This window comes from Mustelus asterias, chromosome 17, assembly GCF_964213995.1.
Source record: "Mustelus asterias chromosome 17, sMusAst1.hap1.1, whole genome shotgun sequence".
Taxonomy (NCBI): Eukaryota; Metazoa; Chordata; class Chondrichthyes; order Carcharhiniformes; family Triakidae; genus Mustelus; species Mustelus asterias.
This window is the reverse complement of record NC_135817.1, coordinates 48,367,176-48,388,973: the sequence shown is the minus strand read 5'-3', so window position 1 is coordinate 48,388,973 and position 21,798 is coordinate 48,367,176. Positions and strand designations below refer to the sequence as shown.

Sequence of the window (21,798 nt, the reverse complement as noted above, 5' to 3'; positions counted from 1 at the left end):
TGTACATGAATCACAAAAAGTTAGCATGCAGGTACAGCAAGTAATTCGGAAGCAAATGGAATGTTGGCCTTTAATGCAAGGCAGATGGAGTATAAAAGTGGGGAAGTCTTGCTACAGCTGTACAGGGTATTAGCCATTTCAAAGTCAACCACATTGCTTTGGATTTGGAGTCACAGGTATGATCATGGCTGATCATCCAACTCAATAGCCTAATCCTGCTTTTTCCCCATAACCTTTGATCCCATTCGCCCCAAGTGCTATATCCAGCCACCTCTTGAGTACATTCAATGTTTTGGTATCAACTACTTCCTGTGGTAATGAATTCCACAGGCTCCCCACTCTTTGGGTGAAGAAATGTCTCCTCACCTCCGTCCTAAATAGTCTACCCTGAATCCTCAGACTGTGACCCCTGGTTCTGGACTTCCCCCACCATTGGGAATATCCTCCCTGCATCTACCCTGTCTAGTCCTGTTAGAATTTTGTAAGTCTCTATGAGATCCCCCCTCATTCATCCGAACTCCAGCAAAAACAATCCTAACCTAGTCAATCTCTCCTCATACATCAGTGTCTCCATCCCCAGAATCAGCCTGGTAAACCTTTGCTGCACTCCCTTGAGAGCAAGAACATCCTTCCTCATAAAAGGAGACCAAAACTGCACATAATACTCTAGGTGTGGCCTCACCAAGGCCCTGTATAATTGCAACAAAGCATCCTTGCTCCTGTTCTCAATCTCTCGCAATGAAGGCCAACATGCCATTTGCCTTCTTTACCGCCTGCTGCCCCTGCATGCTTACCTTCAGTGATTGGTACACAAGGACACCCAGGTCCCGCTGCACACTTCCCTCTCCCAATTTATAGCCATTCAGGTAGTAATCTGCCTTCTTGTTTTTGCTTCCAAAGTGAATAACCTCACATTTATCCAAATTATACTGCATCTACCATTGATTTGCCCACTCACCCAACCTGTCCAAATCATTCTGAAAGATCTCTGCATCCTCGTCACAGTTCACCCTCCCACCCAACTTGGTATCTTCTGCAAACTTTGAAATGTTACGTTTTGTTCCTTCATCCAAATCATTAATATATATTGTGAAAAGCTGGGGTTCCCTTTGGCACCCCAGTAGTTACTGCCTGCCAATTTGAAAAGCACTCATTAATTCCTACTCTTTGTTTCCTCGTTGCCAACCAGTTTTCTATCCGTCTCAACTTCCCCCAATCCCATGTGCTTTAATCTGGCAGGATAACCTCTTGTGCGGGACTTTGTCCAAATATACCGCATCGATTGGTTCCCCTTTGTCAACTCTACTAGTTACATCTTCAAAGAATTCCAACAGATTTGTCAAGCATGATTTCCCCTTCATAAATCCATGCTGACTGTGTCTGATCCTGCCATTGCTTTCCAAATGCTCCGCTATAAAGTCCTTGATAATGGATTTGAGAATTTTCCCCACTACTGATGTTAAGCTTACTGGGTCTATAATTCCCTGTTTTCTCTCTACCTCCCTTTTTGAATATTGGACTGACATTAGCTACCCTCCAATCTGCAGGGACTGTTCCAGAGTCGATAGAATCCCAGAAGATGACCACCAATGCATCCACTATTTCTGGAGCCATTTCTTTAAGTACTCTGGAATGTAGACTATCAGACTGTAGGGATTTATCCACCTTCAATCCCATCAATTTTCCCAGCACCATTTCTCTACTAATATTGATCTCCCTCAGTTCTTCCCTCTCACTAAATTTTGCATTCTCCAACATTTCTGGCATTTGATTTATGTCCTCTTTTGTGAAGACAGAACAAAAGTATGTATTCAGTTGCTCAGCCATTTCTTTGTCCCCTATTATACATTCCCCCGTTTATGTCTGCAGTGGACCTACATTTGTCTTCACCAGTCTCTTTCTCTTCACGTATCTGTAGAAACTTTTAGTATCAGTCTTTATGTTCCCTGCAAGCTTACTTTCATACTGTATTTTCCCCTTCTTAATCGATCCCTTGGTTCTTCTTTGCTGAATTCTAAACTGCTCCCAACCCTCAGACCTATTATTTTTCTTGGCCAATCTGTATGCTTCTTCCTTAGATCGGATACTTTCTCTAATTTTCTTTTTGGATTGGCCCGCTTATCCATTTTGCTTTTGTGCCAGACAGGCATAAACAGTTGCTGCAATTCCCCCATGCATTCCTTGAATGTTTGCCTTTGCCTATCCACTGTCATCCCTTTAAGTAACTCTCCCCAATCTATCAAGGCCAATTCACACCTCATATCCTCATGGTTTCCTTTATTAAGATTCAGCACCCTAGTCTCCAAATCAACTACTTCACTCTCCATCTTAATAAAAAATTCTATCATGTTATGGTCGCTCATTCCCAAGGGGTCTCGTGGAGCTAGATTGGCAATGATTCCCTTCTCATTACACAGTACCCAACCTAAGATGGCCCGCTCTCTAGTTGGTTCCTCCACATATTGGTCAAGAAAACTATCCCGTATAGAACATAGAACATAGAACAGTACAGCACAGAACAGGCCCTTCGGCCCACGATGTTGTGCCGAGCTTTATCTGAAACCAAGATCAAGCTATCCCACTCCCTATCATCCTGGTGTGCTCCATGTGCCTATCCAATAACCGCTTAAATGTTCCTAAAGTGTCTGACTCCACTATCACTGCAGGCAGTCCATTCCACACTCCAACCACTCTCTGCGTAAAGAACCTACCTCTGATATCCTTCCTGTATCTCCCACCACGAACCCTATAGTTATGCCCCCTTGTAATAGCTCCATCCACCCGAGGAAATAGTCTTTGAACGTTCACTCTATCTATCCCCTTCATCATTTTATAAACCTCTATTAAGTCTCCCCTCAGCCTCCTCCGCTCCAGAGAGAACAGCCCTAGCTCCCTCAACCTTTCCTCATAAGACCTACCCTCCAAACCAGGCAGCATCCTGGTAAATCTCCTCTGCACTCTTTCCAGCGCTTCCACACCCTTCTTATAGTGAGGTGACCAGAACTGCACACAATATTCCAAATGTGGTCTCACCAAGGTCCTGTACAGTTGCAGCATAACCCCACGGCTCTTAAACTCCAACCCCCTATTAATAAAAGCTAACACACTATAGGCTTTCTTCACAGCTCTATCCACTTGAGTGGCAACCTTTAGAGATCTGTGGATATGAACCCCAAGATCTCTCTGTTCCTCCACAGTCTTCAGAACCCTACCTTTGACCCTGTAATCCACATTTAAATTAGTCCTACCAAAATGAATCACCTCACATTTATCAGGGTTAAACTCCATTTGCCATTTTTCAGCCCAGCTTTGCATCCTATCTATGTCTCTTTGCAGCCTACAACAGCCCTCCACCTCATCCACTACTCCGCCAATCTTGGTGTCATCAGCAAATTTACTGATCCACCCTTCAGCTCCCTCCTCTAAGTCATTAATAAAAATCACAAAGAGCAGAGGACCAAGCACTGATCCCTGCGGCACTCCGCTAGCAACCTGCCTCCAATCCGAAAATTTTCCATCCACCACCACCCTCTGTCTTTGATCAGACAGTAAGAAGTTTAACAACACCAGGTTAAAGTCCAACAGGTTTATTTGGTAGCAAAAGCCACACAAGCTTTCGAGGCTCTGAGCCCCTTCTTCAGGTGAGTGGGAATTCTGTTCACAACTGAACTTAGGGCGTGAACAGAATTCCCACTCACCTGAAGAAGGGGCTCAGAGCCTCGAAAGCTTGTGTGGCTTTTGCTACCAAATAAACCTGTTGGACTTTAACCTGGTGTTGTTAAACTTCTTACTGTGTTTACCCCAGTCCAACGCCGGCATCTCCACATCATGACTACCTTTGATCAGACAGCCAGTTACCTATCCAATCGGCCAACTTTCCCTCTATCCCACACCTCCTCAGTTTCATCATAAGCCGACCATGGGCGACCTTATCAAACGCCTTACTAAAATCCATGTATATGACTTCAACTGCCCTACCTTCATCAACACACTTAGTTACCTCCTCAAAAACTCTATCAAATTTGTGAGGCACGACTTGCCCTTCACGAATCCATGCTGACTATCCCGGATTAATCCGCATCTTTCTAAATGGTCTTAAATCCCATCTCTAAGGACCTTTTCCATCAATTTACCAACCACCGAAGTAAGACTAACCGGTCTATAATTACCAGGATTATTTCTATTCCCTTTCTTAAACAGAGGAACAACATTCGCCATTCTCCAGTCCTCTGGCACCATCCCCGTGGACAGCGAGGACCCAAAGATCAAAGCCAAAGGCTCTGCAATCTCATCCCTTGCCTCCCAAAGAATCCTAGGATACATTTCATCAGGCCCAGGGGACTTATCGACCTTCAGTTTATTCAAAACTGCCAGGACATCCTCCCTCCGAACATCTATTTCCTCCAGCCTATTAGCCTGTAACACCTTCTCTTCCTCAAAAACATGGCCCCTCTCCTTGGTGAACACTGAAGAAAAGTATTCATTCATCACCTCGCCTATCTCTACTGACTCCATACACAAGTTCCCACTACTGTCCTTGACCGGCCCTAACCTCACCCTGGTCATTCTTTTATTCCTCACATAAGAGTAAAAAGCCTTGGGGTTTTCCTTGATCCGACCCGCCAAGGACTTCTCGTGTCCCCTCCTAGCTCTCCTAAGCCCCTTTTTCAGCTCATTACTTGCTAACTTGTAACCCTCAATCGAGCCATCTGAACCTTGTTTCCTCATCCCTACATAAGCTTCCCTCTTCCCTCTATACACTCCAGGAATTCCTCCTCTATGGCATTGTGGCTAATTTGATTTGCCCAATCTATGTGCAGATTAAAATCACCCATGATCACCGATATTCCCTTATCACATGCATCTTTAATTTCATGTTTAATGCCATTCCCAACATCAACACTGCAGTTTGGGGGTCTATATATGACACCCATTAATGTTTTTTTTTCTCAACTCTACCTATACAGACTCCACATTGTCAGAACCAATACCCTTTCTCACTATTGTGTTAATTTCCTCTTTAACCAGCAGTGCCACTCCACCACCTTTTCCTTTATGCCTGTCCTTCCTAAATATTGAATACCCTGGGACATTCAATTCCCACCCTTGGTCACCCTGCAGCCATGTCTCCGTAATCCCATTTACATCTATCTGTGCAATTAGTTCATCCATTTTATTGCAAATGCTCCATGCAGTAAGTACACAGAGCCTTTAAGCTTGTCTTTTTAACATTATTTGCCTTGCTCCCAATATTGCTCTGACTAGCATGTGGCACCAGTAGCAACTCTTGAGATCACTACCTCGGAGGTCCGATTTCTTAACTTTCTTCCTAGCTCCCTGCATTCTGCTTTTAGGACCCCATCCCTTTTTTTACCTATGTCTTTTGTACCGATGTGTACCACAACCACTGGCTGTTCACCCTCCCTCTCCAGAATGTCCTGTACCCACTCCGAGACATTCTTGACCCTAGCACCAGGGAGGCAACATACCATCCTGGAGTCTCATTTGCAGCCACAGAAATGCCTGTCTATTCCCCTTACAATTGAATCCCCTATAACTATTGCACTGGCACACTTTTTACCCCTCCCATCTGCAGCAGAACCAACCATGGTGCAACGAGTTTGGCTGCTGCTGCTTTCCCAGAGAGGTCATTCCCCTCAACAGTATCCAAGTCAGTATATATGTAAAGAAGTCTTGTGGCAACTATATTAGGTTTTGCTGAAACCACATCTGGTGTACCTAGTACAGCTTTGGTCTCATTACATAAGGAGGTACAACAAAGTTCACTAGAGTGAATCCTGGGATGAGGGGGAGAAATTGACTAGATTTAGTCTATGTACTCTGGTTGATTTGTAAAATTCTTGGAGGGCTTGGCATGGTAGTTGTGGAGAGGCTGTTTCTGTTGGACAGGGAGTCTAGAATTTGGGGTGAGTCTCAGGATAAGAGATCAGCCGTTTAAAGTTTGTCACAAATAGGCTTACATCAACACTGCAATGAAGTTAGAGCAGTTCCTTCATTCAAGACGTGTGAACCTTTGGAACTCTCTACCCCAGACAGTTATGCATGACCAATTATTGAGCTTATCAAGGAGGAGGTTGATTAATTCTTGGGCACAAAGGGAACCAAAGCAGAAAGCTGGAGATGAGGTAGTTCAGCCATGATCTTGAATGGTGGAGTAGGCACGAGGAGCCTCAAGAACTATGTATAAAATTCCTGATATGGCTTGTTCAAGTTCATTTCTGAAGATCCCCTAGGCTCAGGGACAAAGAACCAACAAATCCTAGCTTTAACTAACTCAGTCGCAATGATATAGTTGGTGTTATGGTGGAATACTGCTGACTTGTTTTGACTAGCTTTGATGAATATAGTTTAAAGGTAATGATTGTGGCCTATCACTGGCAGTGCTTCCATCAATACCAACCAAAAGCAGTGTTGGAATCTTTAAAAAGAGGAATCGTTGTTTGAAGCCTATACCATGTTACGAGTTTAATTGTTGCCATCTTGATTTGATCTGATTTTTTTATTGTCATGTGAAAAATATTGTTTCTCACACACTATACAGACAAAACATACCGTTCAGTGTATAGAATGTAGTATTACAGTCACAGATAAAGTGTAGAGAAAGATCAGCTTAATATACGATAGGTCCATTCAAAAGTCGGATGGCAGCATGGAAGAAGCTGTTCTCCAGTCAGTTGGTACAGGACCTCAGACTTTTCCAGGGTAGGTTAGGTCCTCGATTCCGCTGGCTGCTTTTCTGAGGCAGCGGGAAGTGTAGACAGAGTCAATGGATAGGTTTGCATGGTTACATTGACAACCCTGTAGTTTCTTGTGATCTTGGTCAGAGCAGGAGACATACCAAGCTGTGATACATCCAGAAAGAATGCCTTCTATGGTGCATCTGTAAAAATTGATGAGTCGCAGTTAACATACCAAATTTCCTTAGCCTCCTTGAAGGATCAGAAATAATTGTCCATTGCTGGCCAACAACCTTTGGCGTTTTTAATAGGGGTATTAAATACAAGGAAACAGTTGTACCCTGCAGTTAGAATCCCTATAGTGCAGGAGACTATTTTGCCCAGTGTGTTTATTCCACTCTCAAAGAACATCTTATCCAGCCCCCCCACCTACCAACTCCCATAGTGCCCTATCCGTCACCCCATACATTACCATTGTCAATCCATCTAACCTTCACATCTTTGGACTGTTCTAATCATCAGAATCTTGTACCGTTTTATTGAAAGGACATTAACACAGAGCCAAATAGATTTGCAGGAGATGTTTACCACATGGACAGCAGCAGTTCATGAATGCAGCCCAACATCACAATTTGAAAAATCATTAGGGATGGATTAAATACTGAAGATCAGATCAGAAATAGCCACATCCCATTAATAACGAAATGCATAGATTCACCATCATACCAGGGACAGCTAACTAGTTATGAAGACCCATTTTTGAATTTTGCTGAAAAGCTGGTGCCAATGTAATTGGTATCTGATTTAATTTAGACACCACCCAGAAACTGGAAACCTTTCCCCAAACATTGTGACAATTTATTGGATACAATGACCAAAAAAGAACTTTTAGATGGAAAGACAAGCTAGCAGAATGGAGCAGCTCCTCAAACTTTAATGCAAGATGGAAAGAAACCTGTCAGTCTGCAGTGTTTTGCCTTTATTTCCATGCATGCCCAAGTAAAAATTCCTGGTTGATATATTTCTAACCTGTACTGCATTTCATCCCAGGCAGAAATAAAGCTCAAGTTACACAAAATTATCTAAATCAGCAAAATGTTGGAAATAGAACAGGTCTACTAGCTTCTAATTCTAAAACTCTCATTAACTCCTATATATTTTCTCTATAGACTAATGTTCCAGGGAGACACTTCAGCACACCACGAACAGGAACCTGCCTTTTTAGAGGTTTATGGACCGCTTTCATTCGAGTTTAAGAAAAAGTAGCATTAGCTCCATCTGGTGGACAGTTCATTTTTGTTCCACAAGCTGCATTACTTCCATTTTACAAAGCAGCTAAATTGCAGCTTGAAAATTAAACTGGAGTATTCAATCCATCAAAACCAACATACCATCATCCTGGCATTATATTCTTTGGCCCCCATTGCTTGAAGACAGAAAGCACAAGTCATGGTAGTTTTTCCAGACTGGAGGGTGGCTGCCAGTGGCATTTCTGAAGGGTCAGCACCAGGAGAACAGATTGTGGCTATTTATAATTACTTGCGTCTTGCCAATGTTGTTAAACTTGGAGTAGAACACATGATATGAATTGTCTGTTACAGTTAACATACAGGCTTTCATAGATTGGGCTAAGTGGCAGATGGAATTTAATTCAGAGAAGCGAAAAGTTATACATTTCGGCAGAAGGGATAGAGGCAAGTAATATAGACTTAATGGCAGGAATAGGGGTACCTGGGTTACTTGTGCATCAATCTTTGAAGAAAGCCGGATGTAATGAGAGTGGTTAGCATTTGGAATCTGGGGAAGTTATGCTATATTTTATAAAGCTCTGGTTGGGGCCTAACCAGAATAGGATATCTAATGCTGGCCATCACACTTTAGGAAAAACCATGAAGGATACCCAAAGCTCCACTTCAAGGATGTTTGCAAGTGGGACATGAAGGCCCTAGACATCAATTATCATACCTGAAAGGCATTAGCTGATGAGGAAAATTACTACAATGCTTAGGGGCTGGCAAGCACCATCACAATGGCCAATGGTTCCAGCAATTTGCCTACACCAGTGCCAAAAGCAATAACCCATGACAACACCCAGTAGCTTCATGTGCAGTTCTTGGGGACAGAACCTCCCACTTAACAATTGGCCACTTCAGCCATCAGCAAGCATGCACTTTATAAAGAGTCCACCTGTTATGGATTTGAAGAAAAGTTTCATAGATGGAAGGATGGGAAAAATTAAGTCCTTGAGGTGGTGTAGATGAGATTTTACCAGCTTGGTTCCAGGGCTGGGGTGCTTTAATTACAAGGTTAGATTGGAAATGCTGTGGTTATTCTCTGTGGAGCAAAGGAAATTGAAGTGAGATTTGATGGAAGTGTATAAGATAACCAAAGGCTTAGATAGACAACAAAAAGCCTCATTAGCTAATGGTACAAGGACTGGGACCACAGGTTTTAGATGAGATGCAGGGGAACCTTTTTCTACATGAGTGGCAACAACTAAGGACAAACAGCCTTGTCATAAGACAAAATTAATTTATAGAAAATCTTGAATTGGATCAGTGGGTAGGGTGGTCGAGTGATTGGGATTGTTGATGTTCATCAAACAAAGCTTCTTTAAATAAATGGCCCATGTCTCCATTTTCCTTCACACCAAAAGATGGCTGTTAGTGATTTGTGTGAAGCTTACCTGTTGGAAACTGAGTTTTCCTTTAGGTTGCTGTTTCCCATGGCTTTGTTCTCCAAATCTCCCAGTCCATGAAATTGAGATTTGTTAAAGTACAAATAAGGCTAAGCTGTGTTGGATGGCTGAACACCTATTTCCCAGTGGGTGAGAGTTTACACAAACTACCGATCAATCCTGGATTGTGTCTCAATTGTGAAATATGCTACTTGGAATACAGTAAAATATGAGTGCTATCATCCACTGCTGAGTGTTCTGGCACCTTGCAAGCATTCTAGTAATGCCACTATCTAGAGCACCCTCACTTCATGATTTGTGTATTAATTGCCTCAAATGGCTACCAGATGCTTCAGTTCATGGTAACTTAAAAGCAATAACTTTAATTAGCAGAATAGGACTTCAAGCATATGATTTATTGGTTAACCTGAGCAGTGTTTAAAATGTCAATGGAAGCTTGCCATTTCTTCAGGGTTCTGGTGGAATCTCAGGAAAAAAATGAGAAATCAGGGGAGGTACATTTTCCATAGAAGGGCACTAGAAATCTGGAATGCCCTCCTCCAAAATGTTGTGGTTGCTGGTACAATTGCTGCATTAACAGGGATTAACAGATGTGACAGGTAAGGACTTCAAGATAGGGAACCACAATGGAGTCAAGACAGGCCAAGTGTAATCTAAGTGCACAACCAAGCATACTGAAGGAGGGCCTATTCCTGTAACCACTTCCCAACCAAGCATACAACCTTGGAATTAAGTGAGTCAGTTCTCTCAGCTATTCACTTCCCAAACATTTGCCCATTTAGTTACTTCCTGATAATTAAACCTTCATTTTCTATCACCTTTTATTAGACCAACTCAAAGACACAAAGGACAATTTTCACAGGGTGCAAATGGTAATCCAAGCACAAATTGCATTCTTAGTTTTCCCATTCAAGTTTCTGCTTAAACTCTATGCTGAATACAGTCTGTAATGAACTAGGAAGCTGGAATTTAAGAACTTTTTAAAAAATCTAAATTTGGGAATGTTTCAGAACAAGAATGTTAATACAGCTGAGAACTGTTTTAAAAGCATATATTTGTGATAAACTAGTGTCTACAAGGAACCCAATTCTAAATAACTACGGTTCCATGAGCAACCCCATCCTCAAAGACACTATTATGGGTGCAAAAGATAGCTGATGGTTTTGAAACCATCTTCAGCCAGCATTGCAAAGAAAAGGCAGCAGGGATGGACCACCCAAAGATCCCAACCATTTCCGGTCAATTTGACTCCCGAAGTGGTTGTTGAACAGACTGGATACAGCAAAACTAATCCTAACTGCAATGCTTGGAGACATGCACTCTGGAACTAGATACTTCTCTAGCCGAGTTATTCCAGTACAGCTACAATTCTGGAATTGACCCAACTGGAAAATTGGCCAAGTATAATCTATCCACAAAAACAGATCTCATCCAGCCAACTACTGCCCCATTAGTCTACTGAGCACAGCATTGACACCCAACAGAAGCTCATGGATATTTAGCTTGGGTTCCACTGCTCTAGACCTCTATGCCAGATGAGGAGAGACATAACCCTAGATAAAGGCAGCATTTGACAAATTCAACATCAAGGAGTCCTGGCAAAATAGAAGACAATGGGAATCAAGGGAACTCTCCACTGGTTAGACTCCTAACTGGCACAATGACAGCAGCTGCTGTTGTCAGAATCTAATCACATCCACCCAAGACATTGCTGATGTACTGGAGGGTGTACCTTATGTCCCACCTACCTTCAGCTGCTTCTAAATGGCTGTCCTTCAAAAGTTAGAAGTGGGGATGTTCCTTGATGATTGCAGTATTCAGTTCCATTCGCAACTATAGATAATGAAGTGATCCACACCTGCATGCAAAAACTAGACAACCAATGTAGTTACAAAACTCCCACCATTCAGGGCAAAGTAACCTGCTCAATTGATAACTCATTCACTCCCTACATCAAGTGCACCACAGCTGCATCTACAAGAGGCACTGCAGACGATTTGCCAGTTTGATCAAAATCATCTTCCAAACTACCATCTCTATTACCAAGAGCTGAGTGCATGGGAACATGACCTACAAGTCCATCAAATCCTTACAGTGCATAAGGAAACCACTTAGCCCATTGAGCCTGCACTGACAAGGCCCAATCCCCATAATCCCATGTATTTACCCTAATCCCCTGACACTAAGAGGCAATTTAGCATGGTCAACCTAACCCACACATCTTTGGAGTGTGGAGGAAACCTATGCAGACACTGAGAACATGCAAACTCCAGTCACCCAAGGCCAGAATTGAACTCAGGTCACAGTGCTAACCACTGTGCCATCAGCCTGACTGTTCAAGTCACACTATTCTCACCTGGAAATCTATTGCTGTTCTTTGATGTGGAGCCAAAAATCCCAGAACTCCAAGAGTTCTGGGTGTATGTACAACATGGATTGAAGGAATTAAAGTTAATGGTTATCCCACTCTGAAAGGCAATTAGGGATGGGCAATGTTTGCCGTATCAGCACAGCTACATCCTGAATTTTCTTTTAAGTGATGCACTACATGTCCATTTGCTACATTGTCAGAATAAAAATACAAATGTTACCTCCAAGCAAGCCTTAATTTTTTTTTAATGTTGATGAAGTTTGAAGCTTGCCAAGTAGAAATTGACACTTGTAGGTTGAAACTTTAGTTTAAATTTTCATTCTCCATTCCCACAAGTCAGCACAAAAACCATTAGTTGATGCAGCTCAAACCTTTTATTGATAAAATCATACAAGTAAATGCACCGCTGTGTCTTCTCGTGCAATGTAGAGCATAGCATCTAAACTAGAGAAAGCAAATTCTAGATCTACAGTGACTAAAAGGTATTCAATACACTGAGCAAGACTGGACACATTCATGCACTGCAATAGTTATGTTGTTGCAAGTTACAGCATGAAGAGAATTTCTACCATACGAATGTTAGGTCTAAAAACTACCACTTGCTTAGAAGTGTCAAGTTGAATACCCAAGTCACTTAATACACAAATGCAACTAAATGCAACAATAAATTGATAACCACATGTATTAAATTTGCTCTTTGCCAGACATTCACTAACATAAAAAAACAAATTGGAGTACCTCAACATTTTGCCATTTTCTAAACATTTTCCTCTAGAATTTAAGAAACTCTGTCCAAACCTTGGCATATTTTATTTCAGTTTTGATCAAATTACCCACACGAATAAATTTGATAGGACAATGGGAATTAGCGGCAATCAAAGCCGGCAGTGGGTTGTGGTTCAGTTTCTGACTCTGGGTCCAATATGACCTTAACAATAAGAGCTCACGCTACCCCGAAATATATGTATATATATATTCACGCATACGTTGACATTCAACATTCAAGTGCCAGTGTTTTTGGACTGTCTTTTGGTCAAGTTACTTTTTCGGGTTTTCTATGAACTTTCAAAGAATCACTTTTAGGCTTACAAAACAAAAACACAAAAATTAAATATTCGTCAAATGAATAAATATTACACAAAACTAGCAGCAAAAATACCTAGATCTGTTGTGTGCAAATAGTTAATTCCCAACTGTTAGACCCCCATGGTCCCAAAATTGTCCTGGTTTGGTATCTAGCCTCTTTCCCACCCCCTCCCCTTCTAACTAAGCTGCGTTTGACAATCACTGCAAAAAAAGACTTGGAGGTTCAAGAAAATGCATGCAAGACAAGACATCTGTATATAAAATATTCTTTCTGAATGTGCATTAAAATAAATTTGTTAAAGGTATTTAGATCTCTTATATAAAACCTGATGGGCACAATGTATAAGGGCCTAAACCTACCTGTATAGCACCATTCATCACAAGAGATTAGCTCAATACTGTCAGTGCATCTACTTTCCATTGATGAGAATTTCAGTACAAGAAGGCACAACACACTTAGATGTATTGCACTTGATAAGTTCTTTTGCTACTTTTCAGTTCATTCTCCACCTAAGATTTCCAGTAGTTTTTATACTGGCAGTCTGGCCACTTAAGCTAAGGAAAAAAAACTACCCTATCTTGGCAGTTTGAAGTCAACTCACCCGACTGCAGCATTGCGCAGCTTGACATTTAATAACAGGTGGGAAAACTCATCTTTGGCCAGATTTAGCGGATTAAACTGACAATTCGTCCACATAATGGACAGTGCAAAAGGAAACCCACACCACAATGCTGTAGTGGATATGCGATCGATTGCCAGCGTTGGCACCTTGTGCAGTAATGTGTACATTTCCATTCTCTGTGATCTCCAAGCATCAAACTTCAGACCCTAGTGGAGCAACTTTACAGAATCTACAGTAAACAGTTAAATGCGGCTTTTCTGAACTTTGTAACGCAGCTTGAATATACACAAATGTAATTTTTTTTTCAGTAAAGAAGCCTGCTGCAGAGATCTTTCTGTTCGTTCCCCTTGACCAAAAAACAACACTAGCATGCGTATCAGACCAAAATCAGCCGAGTCCGCCTGTACAGTCGCTCGGTGCAGTGGTCCATTTAGCCATTCTGAAATTTCAAATTTCCTTTTAAATACGGCAGGCATTTTAAGATTTCTAATGGATGGGATTTTCATCCATATCTAAAAACTTCAAGTTTTCAAAATCCCCTAAAAAAATACATTCCTAGCTACTTTCTGCCCACTCCAGGCAAGCCTGAATTAGTTAACTAGCTGCCTTTAAATGTTGTCAAGTTACTAGATGTCAAGTTTTCTGAACTTTGCATTTGCTTAGGTGTAGTAATCTGAAACAGCAGTATTAAAACTTGACACTGTACACATTGTTGGAATGGCTTGTAAAACTACCATGTCCCCAACAGGTATCTATCCAGGATAGAGTGAGCAACATCGGTTCCCTACACTAGGGATCAGAATGCTGCAAATGCCCCAAAGTTGTCATTACAGGTCACGCATGTCAAGGCCGTAATGGAGGTTGCTGCTTATTTTCAGCCTTGTAACAATGTTAAGTGCAACTGGGTAAATGACTGAAAGCCATTTCACCCTGCTTCTGCCAAGGTTTGTTTTGCCCAAGTCTCTCTCAGATTGTGCTAGAGAATGATTGTGAGAACTCAGGCCCAATGAACCAGTAGGACATCAAAAATAAAAGTTCCTCTATAAAGGCACAGTACATTAACATACAAATGATCCTCAGTTACAGAGAAATAAACTTAAACACAGCACACAGTTTAAACATCTATAGCCAATATTCTAGTGCTGTTTATGGCCACATTTTCTCCATGGTCTAGGGTTTGTGTTCCTCTGCTACTGCTTTCTCTTTGCATTTGAGCTCCCTTTAAAAAAATCCAGAGAATCACAGCTGGTAATGTACTGTGAGTTCTTGAAGCTACACAAGGTATAGTCTGGCTCAGTTACATGTGGTTTCCATTTAGCTTGTTTGGCAAGGTGGCATCCACTGCAATATATTCTTCAGTTTCCCCACCAATCCACCTGGGAGTTGTAAGCTCCACCATATCCATCAGCATTGTAATAATTTCCATAGCCACCTGGAAAACAAATGTGTTCAGTTAGAGACATTTTTTTTTTACTGTAGTCAAGTGTGCACCATTTGCTTAATGAAATAGCAATTGGCCTTAGCGCCATGTATTAGTAAAAGGAAAAAAGTTACCCAGATTGCTCTATTGGTCTCTACCCAGACCCGTTCGGGAGTTATATCACTATCCAGACTCTTACTGGAGTCGATGTTGAAACAGATTGAATGCTGGGCATGGGGATGATTTCTGACTGCACAATGGGAAGTGGTTATTGACAATTTAAAAAGCCTATGACACTGGATTATAGGTCTGTTCCACAAATGCATTTGTGTATTACTATGGGTCAGTTGAGCCAGGCAAATGTCTTGAGGGGAAAGCATAATGCAAGACAACCTTGAACAGGAGTGCAGCGCAAGTTAAATTTGCAGAAACGGAACAGGTGTAACCCCATCTACAAGCTTAAGGGTTATTATATGGCTACTTTGACAGCTGAAATTTCTGAATTTGAAATATTCAAGATAAAATGAAAAAGCTCTGCCGAGTTTTAGCTCCAATCTAAGGCAACCCTTAATCATTTTCAGTATTCAACTTTTCTTCAATTGATGTTTTTAAGTCCTATTGTGTTGAGTTAATTCGCATAAGTAACCAGCAATCTCAAACTGATCAACATACAAAAGCTCTAATAGACAGAAACTTTCATTGCTGGCAACTGGATTTGATTTAAAATTGCCACATGTATTACCATAGTGAAAAGTATTGTTTTTTGTGCACTATACAGATTTGAAAAGTAGACTGTTTATCCCTCCCCCATATACTGCACATTAAGAGTTTACTCAAGAAAAATAAACCCAGCAGATAACTTACCACCTCCATATCCTCTGGGTCCACTGTGGGTAGTGCTGCGATTTCCACGGGTATTGAAGCTGCTGTTGGTCTGCCTATAATCCCTGGCACCAAATCCTGCTCCAAACCGACTGAAATATAAAATTCACATGCTTTTAACCAGAAAACAAACATTGGTTTACTCAACTGCAGTGAAGTTATTAGAACATATATTTGTGACAAGTGTTCATCTTGGTGGTAATTACAGTACAGATCAAGCAGCAATTCTATACCAAAGTAATAATTGAATGGGGTCACCAAATTCATTTCACTAAACACCTTTATCCATAAGCCAAAATCAGCATGAAGCATTCAATTAAAAAATCACTAAACAAATAGCCAATCCATAAAAATATGGAAAGTCACTTGTAGCCAATACAGGACAACAATGCAGTTACAAATCTCAAGATTAAACAAATTCAACAAGAACACATTGGAAGTGCTCAATTTCATAAACTTGTTGCTCTACAGGAAGTGGGAGATGTTTTGAAATGATGGCCAGGTGGTGAACATACTCCAGCCGAGTGATATGATTGCTACAAATTGAAATGCCGTACTCAGGAGAACGGTGGAGCTTGCTGTATCAAAATTTGAGTTAGTTGTTTTAATCAAGTTAGCAGACTAAACAGGTAAATACAGCAATCCAGGGAATGTCTTTACAATTATTTAACAAATCTCCTCAGCATTCAATGCTGTTAGTACGGACTGCATCCTGTGTAATTGGTAATGTTATTGGACCAGCAATCCAGGAGGCCCAGGGTAATGCTCCAGGGAGGGGACAGGTTCAAATCCCAAATTCAATCAATAAATCTGGAAGTAAAAAAGTTTAATGGTGACCATCTGGTTCACTACTGCCCTTCAGGAAAAGACATCTGCTATCCTTATCTGGTCCTGCCTACATGCAACTTCAGACCCACAGCAATGTAGCAAATGCTTAACCTAACAAACCAACCTGTATCAAACCACTACCAAGGAAAACTAAACATTGACCTAGGCACCAAAAACAACAGCACACCAGATCTGTCAACCCTGCAAAGCCCTCCTTATTAACATCTGGGGGCCTGTGCCAAAATTGGGAAAGCTGTCCCACAGGTAAGTTGTCAAGCAATAATCAGACAGATAAACTCAGTTATGCGCTACAGATGGAATCACGGCATCACTACCCACCAGAACATGTACAGTCAGGAGGGAACCCGTGAAATCTCAAAGCAGGAGGTCAAACATAAGGAAACTGCCTGATCACCATTTGAATCAAACATTTGGAGCAAGCACCGAGGGAGTCATGGGCTCAAGAGTTCCTCCAAGAGTGCCAGCAGCACCAATACTGACTGAGCCCACTATTGGCCAAGCCTTAAAGGATGCAGCTGCTGGATTGGTCTGCAGGTGGCGGCAAGGGGAACACCTGATCTCATTCTTACCAATTTACTGTCACAGGTGGATGCGTCTGTGACAGCACTGGGAGAAGTGACCACCACAGTTCTTGTGGAGGCATTGGATACCCTCCCTCATCATTGTGTAACACTTCCAAAGTTCTCAATGGGATAGATTTTGAACAGATCTAGCAACACAAAACTGGACATCCATGAAGCACTGTGGGCCATCAGCAGAATTGCATACAACCACAATCTGTAACCCAACTTCACCATTACCATCAAACTGGGGGATCAACAGCAGTGGTTCAATGAGGAGCGTGGAAGAGCATGCCAGAAGCAGCACCAGACAGACCTAAACAAGTCAACCTGGAAGCTACTACAAAGGGCTACTTGTATGCCAAACAGGGAAAGCAGTATGCGATAGATAGGACTAAGATCCACAATTCTGTCACATTCAGAGGTGAATGCTATGGACAGTTAAACAAACTGGAGGAAGTGGCTCCACAAATATTCCCATTCTCAATGATGGGGGAGGCCAGCAGATCTGTGCAAAAAACATTTGCAGCCATCCTAAATCACACTTCAGAGTGTGATGGAATACCCTCCAAATGCCTGGAGGAGTGCAGATCTAACATAAGCTCGGTACTATCCAGGACAAAGCTGCCCACTCGAATGCCACCCTGGTGTACCATCTACAGGATGCAGCAATTTCCAAACGCACATCTACCACCCGAGGACACGAGTAGATGATGCACGGGAACACAAAACACCTGCAAGTTCCTCTCCATGCCACACAACATCCTGACTTGGCACTATGCCATTGGGTCAAAATCCTGGAACTCCTCAACATCACTTTAAATATTCATTCACGGAACATGGATGTCACTGGCTGGCCAGCATTTATTGCCCATCTCTAGTTGCCCTTTTCAGAGGACAGCTGAGAGTCAAACCACATTGCTGTGGCTTTGGAGTCACATGTAGGCCAGGTAAGGACATTAATGAACCAGGTGGGATTTTCCCCCCGACAAATCAACAATGGTTTCATGATTCTTAATTCCAGATTTATTTTTTTCTACTGAATTCAAATTCCACCATCTGGCATGGCAGGATTCAAACACGGGTCCCCAGAACATTAGATGAGTTTCTGGATTTAGTCTAGTGATAAGATCACTCAGCCATCACCTCCCCTTAACTGTGGGAGTTCATACAATGTGGACTGCAGCAGTAAATGCCCACCTTCTGAAGGGTAATAGGGGTGGCAAACAGCTAGTTTTGGATGAAGCCCTTCACCTGCATCACCACTGACCTACCCCCATCATTCAGCTGCCCAACTCCCCACCTCTCACTCAGCCTTTCTTGCCAAACACCACCCACCCCCACCACCCAAAGCACTGTAGTTAAAAGTTCTTCTTGAATACTTTGTGGATTATTAGTTATCCTCATATTATTGGATCCTTAATTTTGATCTCACCCACAGGTAGAAACTTTTGGTCAACTCGTCAAACCCCTCAAATTTTAAAAGTTTGTCAGGTCACCCTACTTCACCTTTGAAAGTAAAAGGCCCACTTCATTCACCTTTCCAGATTATTAAACTATGAATAAGGGGAAATGCAGAAAGAATATAGCTTTTTTGGCCTGTGGTTTACCTCTTTGATCGCCCACGGCCAGTACTCCTATGCTGCTGCTCATACGCTAGGTTTTCTAGCCAGGATGGTACTTCTTGTTTAGCCTCCACAAGCAGATCCAGAAGATCTTTAGTAATATTGCTGTTCTTCTCATTAAAGAATGAAGTGGCAAGACCTAAGAAACAAAAGTAACTTAAATGCATGCAAAAATACTGCATTTTATTTTAAAGATCTGCTAACAGATGTACTAAAAACAGCACAAATACATTCCGGCAACTACTTCAATTGATGCAACATACCAAGGTTGCCAACACGACCAGTTCGCCCAATGCGGTGCACATACTCCTCAATGTCACTAGGGAGGTCAAAATTGATAACATGTTTGACATTAGAAATGTCAAGTCCACGGGCTGCAACCTGTGAATTGCAAAATTATATTTTACGTAAATCAGTACCAATAACACTCAATTTAGCTGATTATCTGGCTGACACTAATTAAATCACCTTTAATTTAGGTATTAAGCTGGGAGTATGCAAAGCAAAAATTTAAACACGCTCAACTGCAAATTGGTCACATTTGTATAATCCAATAATTTTGAAAGTACCGCAGTGGCAACCAGGATTGGACATCTTCCAGAACGGAACTGATGCAAAGCCTCTTCCCTATCTCTCTGAGAACGGTCACCATGGATACTTGTACAAGCATAACCCTCACGGTAAAGGAAATCCTCCAATGAATCGGCACCCTTCTTAGTTTCCACAAAGACCAGTGTAAGAGAGTCTTTCCCTAAAAAAAAATCATATAATGAAGGATAATATCCTAGTTTGAAGTCAAATCTAAAAGACAAACCACAAAATAGTTAATGGAAAAGACACAAAAAAGCCTCTCTCATGGTGGTTGGGGAGGAAAGATTGATACTTTTACTTAATATACTGCTATCTCAAGTTTTAACATGGAATGGAACAAAATAATGAGAGAAGGAATAGACCAGTCCTTCGAGCTCTGCCACTTGATGGGATCATGGCTGATCTACCTCAACACCACTTTCCTGCACTGTCCCCATACCCCTTGATGTTTTTGAACACGTAGGAAGCCATGAGCCTCCACAGCCCTCTGGGGCAGGGAAATCCAACAATTCACCTCAGAGTCAAGAAATTTCTCATCTCTGCCCTAAATAGCTTACTGCTTGTTCTGAAACTGTGCCCCCAGTTCTAGACCCCCTGACCCTACCCCAAAAACATCCTTCCTGCATCTACCCTATTGAGCACCAAATAATTTGTTTATGTTTGAATGAGATTACCTCATTCTCCAGTCAATAAAGTCCAGCTTATTTAACCTTTCCTCATGAGGACCCCTGCATCCCAGAAATTAGTTTAGTGAGCCTTTATAACAAGAAGATCTTTCCTCAGGCAAGAGAACCAACATACCATTTGCCTTAAGTTGCTTGCTGTACCTGCATGTTAGCTTTCAATGACTGAGTAAGGACACCCTGGCCCCTTTGGCATCAACACATCCCAATTTTTCATCATTTATGAAATATTCTCAATCTCTGTTGTACCTACCAAAGTAGACAACCTCTGATCTTTCCATATGGAATTCCATCTGCCAAACTTGTGCTCACATCCTTAACCTCACAAAATGCCTGAAACAGCTTTGCATCAACACTCAATCCCACCTAGTTATTTACCAAGTGCCCTGCCATCACATTCCTTAGATTCTAGCTTCTTCCCTATTACTGATGTCAGGCTAATGAGTCTGTAGTTCGCAGTTTTCTCTCCCTCCTTAAATAGTAAAGATTTTCCACCTTCCTACCTGCAGGCGCCAAAATCAAGCCGGAGACCAATCAATGGTTTTTAAAAAAAAGTCCGAGTTACATTTACCGGTGGCGTTCAAGAGGTCCAATAGGAATGAGCGCTTGTCTTGTTCCTCCACCCAAACTACTTTCTGGGTTATGTTTTCAGAGGTGGAACCCACACGACCAACAGCCAAAAATATGTATTCATCAAGAAAGTCACGAGCAAGTATCTAAGGAGGAACATGCATGAGGAAAATGGTCAAAATGGATCATTATTTTAAAAATGGTGCAAAATTACACGTCTTAATACTTCACACCAATATTTATTCAAAAATATTCAAAATAAAGTCCAAAAGTCTGTCCAAATAGTTACACCATTTCTAGGTTTTATTAGCTCACCAGCAATTGTTATTTTACTAAATACACCAACAAGCAGCTCATTATAGTAGCGAGTGAAACTATTACTGCATGTTACTTCACAATGTATAGCACCAATCACCTTGCCCAAATAAATCGATCATCAAGTCTGGCTACCTCTACAGAATGTAAGCAGCCGGTTTACTGGGAATAACTGCATTGTGCAATCACATTATTTTCCACTACACTGGGCACACCATCAGTGTTTAGGGACATAGTCACAAAGCACAGCAAGATGTCAAAGCTGAAAGTCAGAAGAGGCACTGCAGGATGGATGTCAAAGGAAGGAAGGAAAACCATGCTATTCTTCTGGATACTCCAGTGTTAAGGTTTACTTGAAAAATTAATTTGCTCAGCATTCATAGATGGGCAGCATAACAAGACATTGCATCTGTGATTGAGGCTAGTTTGAGAGCAGAGTTATCAAATTACTTGTTGAGCAGATGATGCTTCTTCATACCACCTTTCAAAATACTACTACTGCTGCTCCTAGTTAGCCCTGGTCACAAGCAACTACAACTTATTCAAGGCAGTCAAAGAATAAAGAGCTATAGACAATAATCACCTCCCAGGGGGATTCATTTCCCAATGCAAATCAATTCAAAACAAAAGGAAAACTTACAAGTGCCAAATTATTGTACCAAGCAATGTGTTGATCTTGTTTGCAAAGATTACAATCAGATCTTAGAGAATTCATTTAATTGTAGAGTGTAAAATTAAGAGGCATTGTTCCAAAGACATTTTGGATGACACCATTTTCAGAACTGTAGGCAGATTATTCAGTGGCAACAGCAGAGGTAGAAGCACAA

General features: G+C 41.6%; 1 protein-coding gene across 14 annotated transcripts in view; it reads right to left on the bottom strand.

Moving 5' to 3' along the window:
- Nucleotides 1-6,463: 6,463 nt before the first annotated feature.
- ddx3xa (DEAD-box helicase 3 X-linked a) overlaps nt 6,464-21,798 on the bottom strand; it is a 51,227-nt gene continuing 35,892 nt past the window's right edge. For 4 of the 14 annotated variants that reach the window (XM_078232596.1, XM_078232607.1, XM_078232602.1 and 1 more), the window contains 6 exons: nt 20,658-20,802; nt 19,382-19,563; nt 19,076-19,193; nt 18,798-18,951; nt 15,761-15,870; nt 12,123-14,908 (listed from right to left, as the gene is read on the bottom strand). In XM_078232596.1, the coding sequence (XP_078088722.1) occupies nt 14,832-14,908; nt 15,761-15,870; nt 18,798-18,951; nt 19,076-19,193; nt 19,382-19,563; nt 20,658-20,802 (786 nt within the window). In that variant the 3' untranslated portion in view covers nt 12,123-14,831. Of the gene's footprint in view, nt 6,902-12,122; nt 14,909-15,760; nt 15,871-18,797; nt 18,952-19,075; nt 19,194-19,381; nt 19,564-20,651; nt 20,803-21,798 lie in introns of those variants that run through there. The other 10 variants (XM_078232599.1, XM_078232605.1, XM_078232601.1 and 7 more) reach the window with 5 other exon arrangements.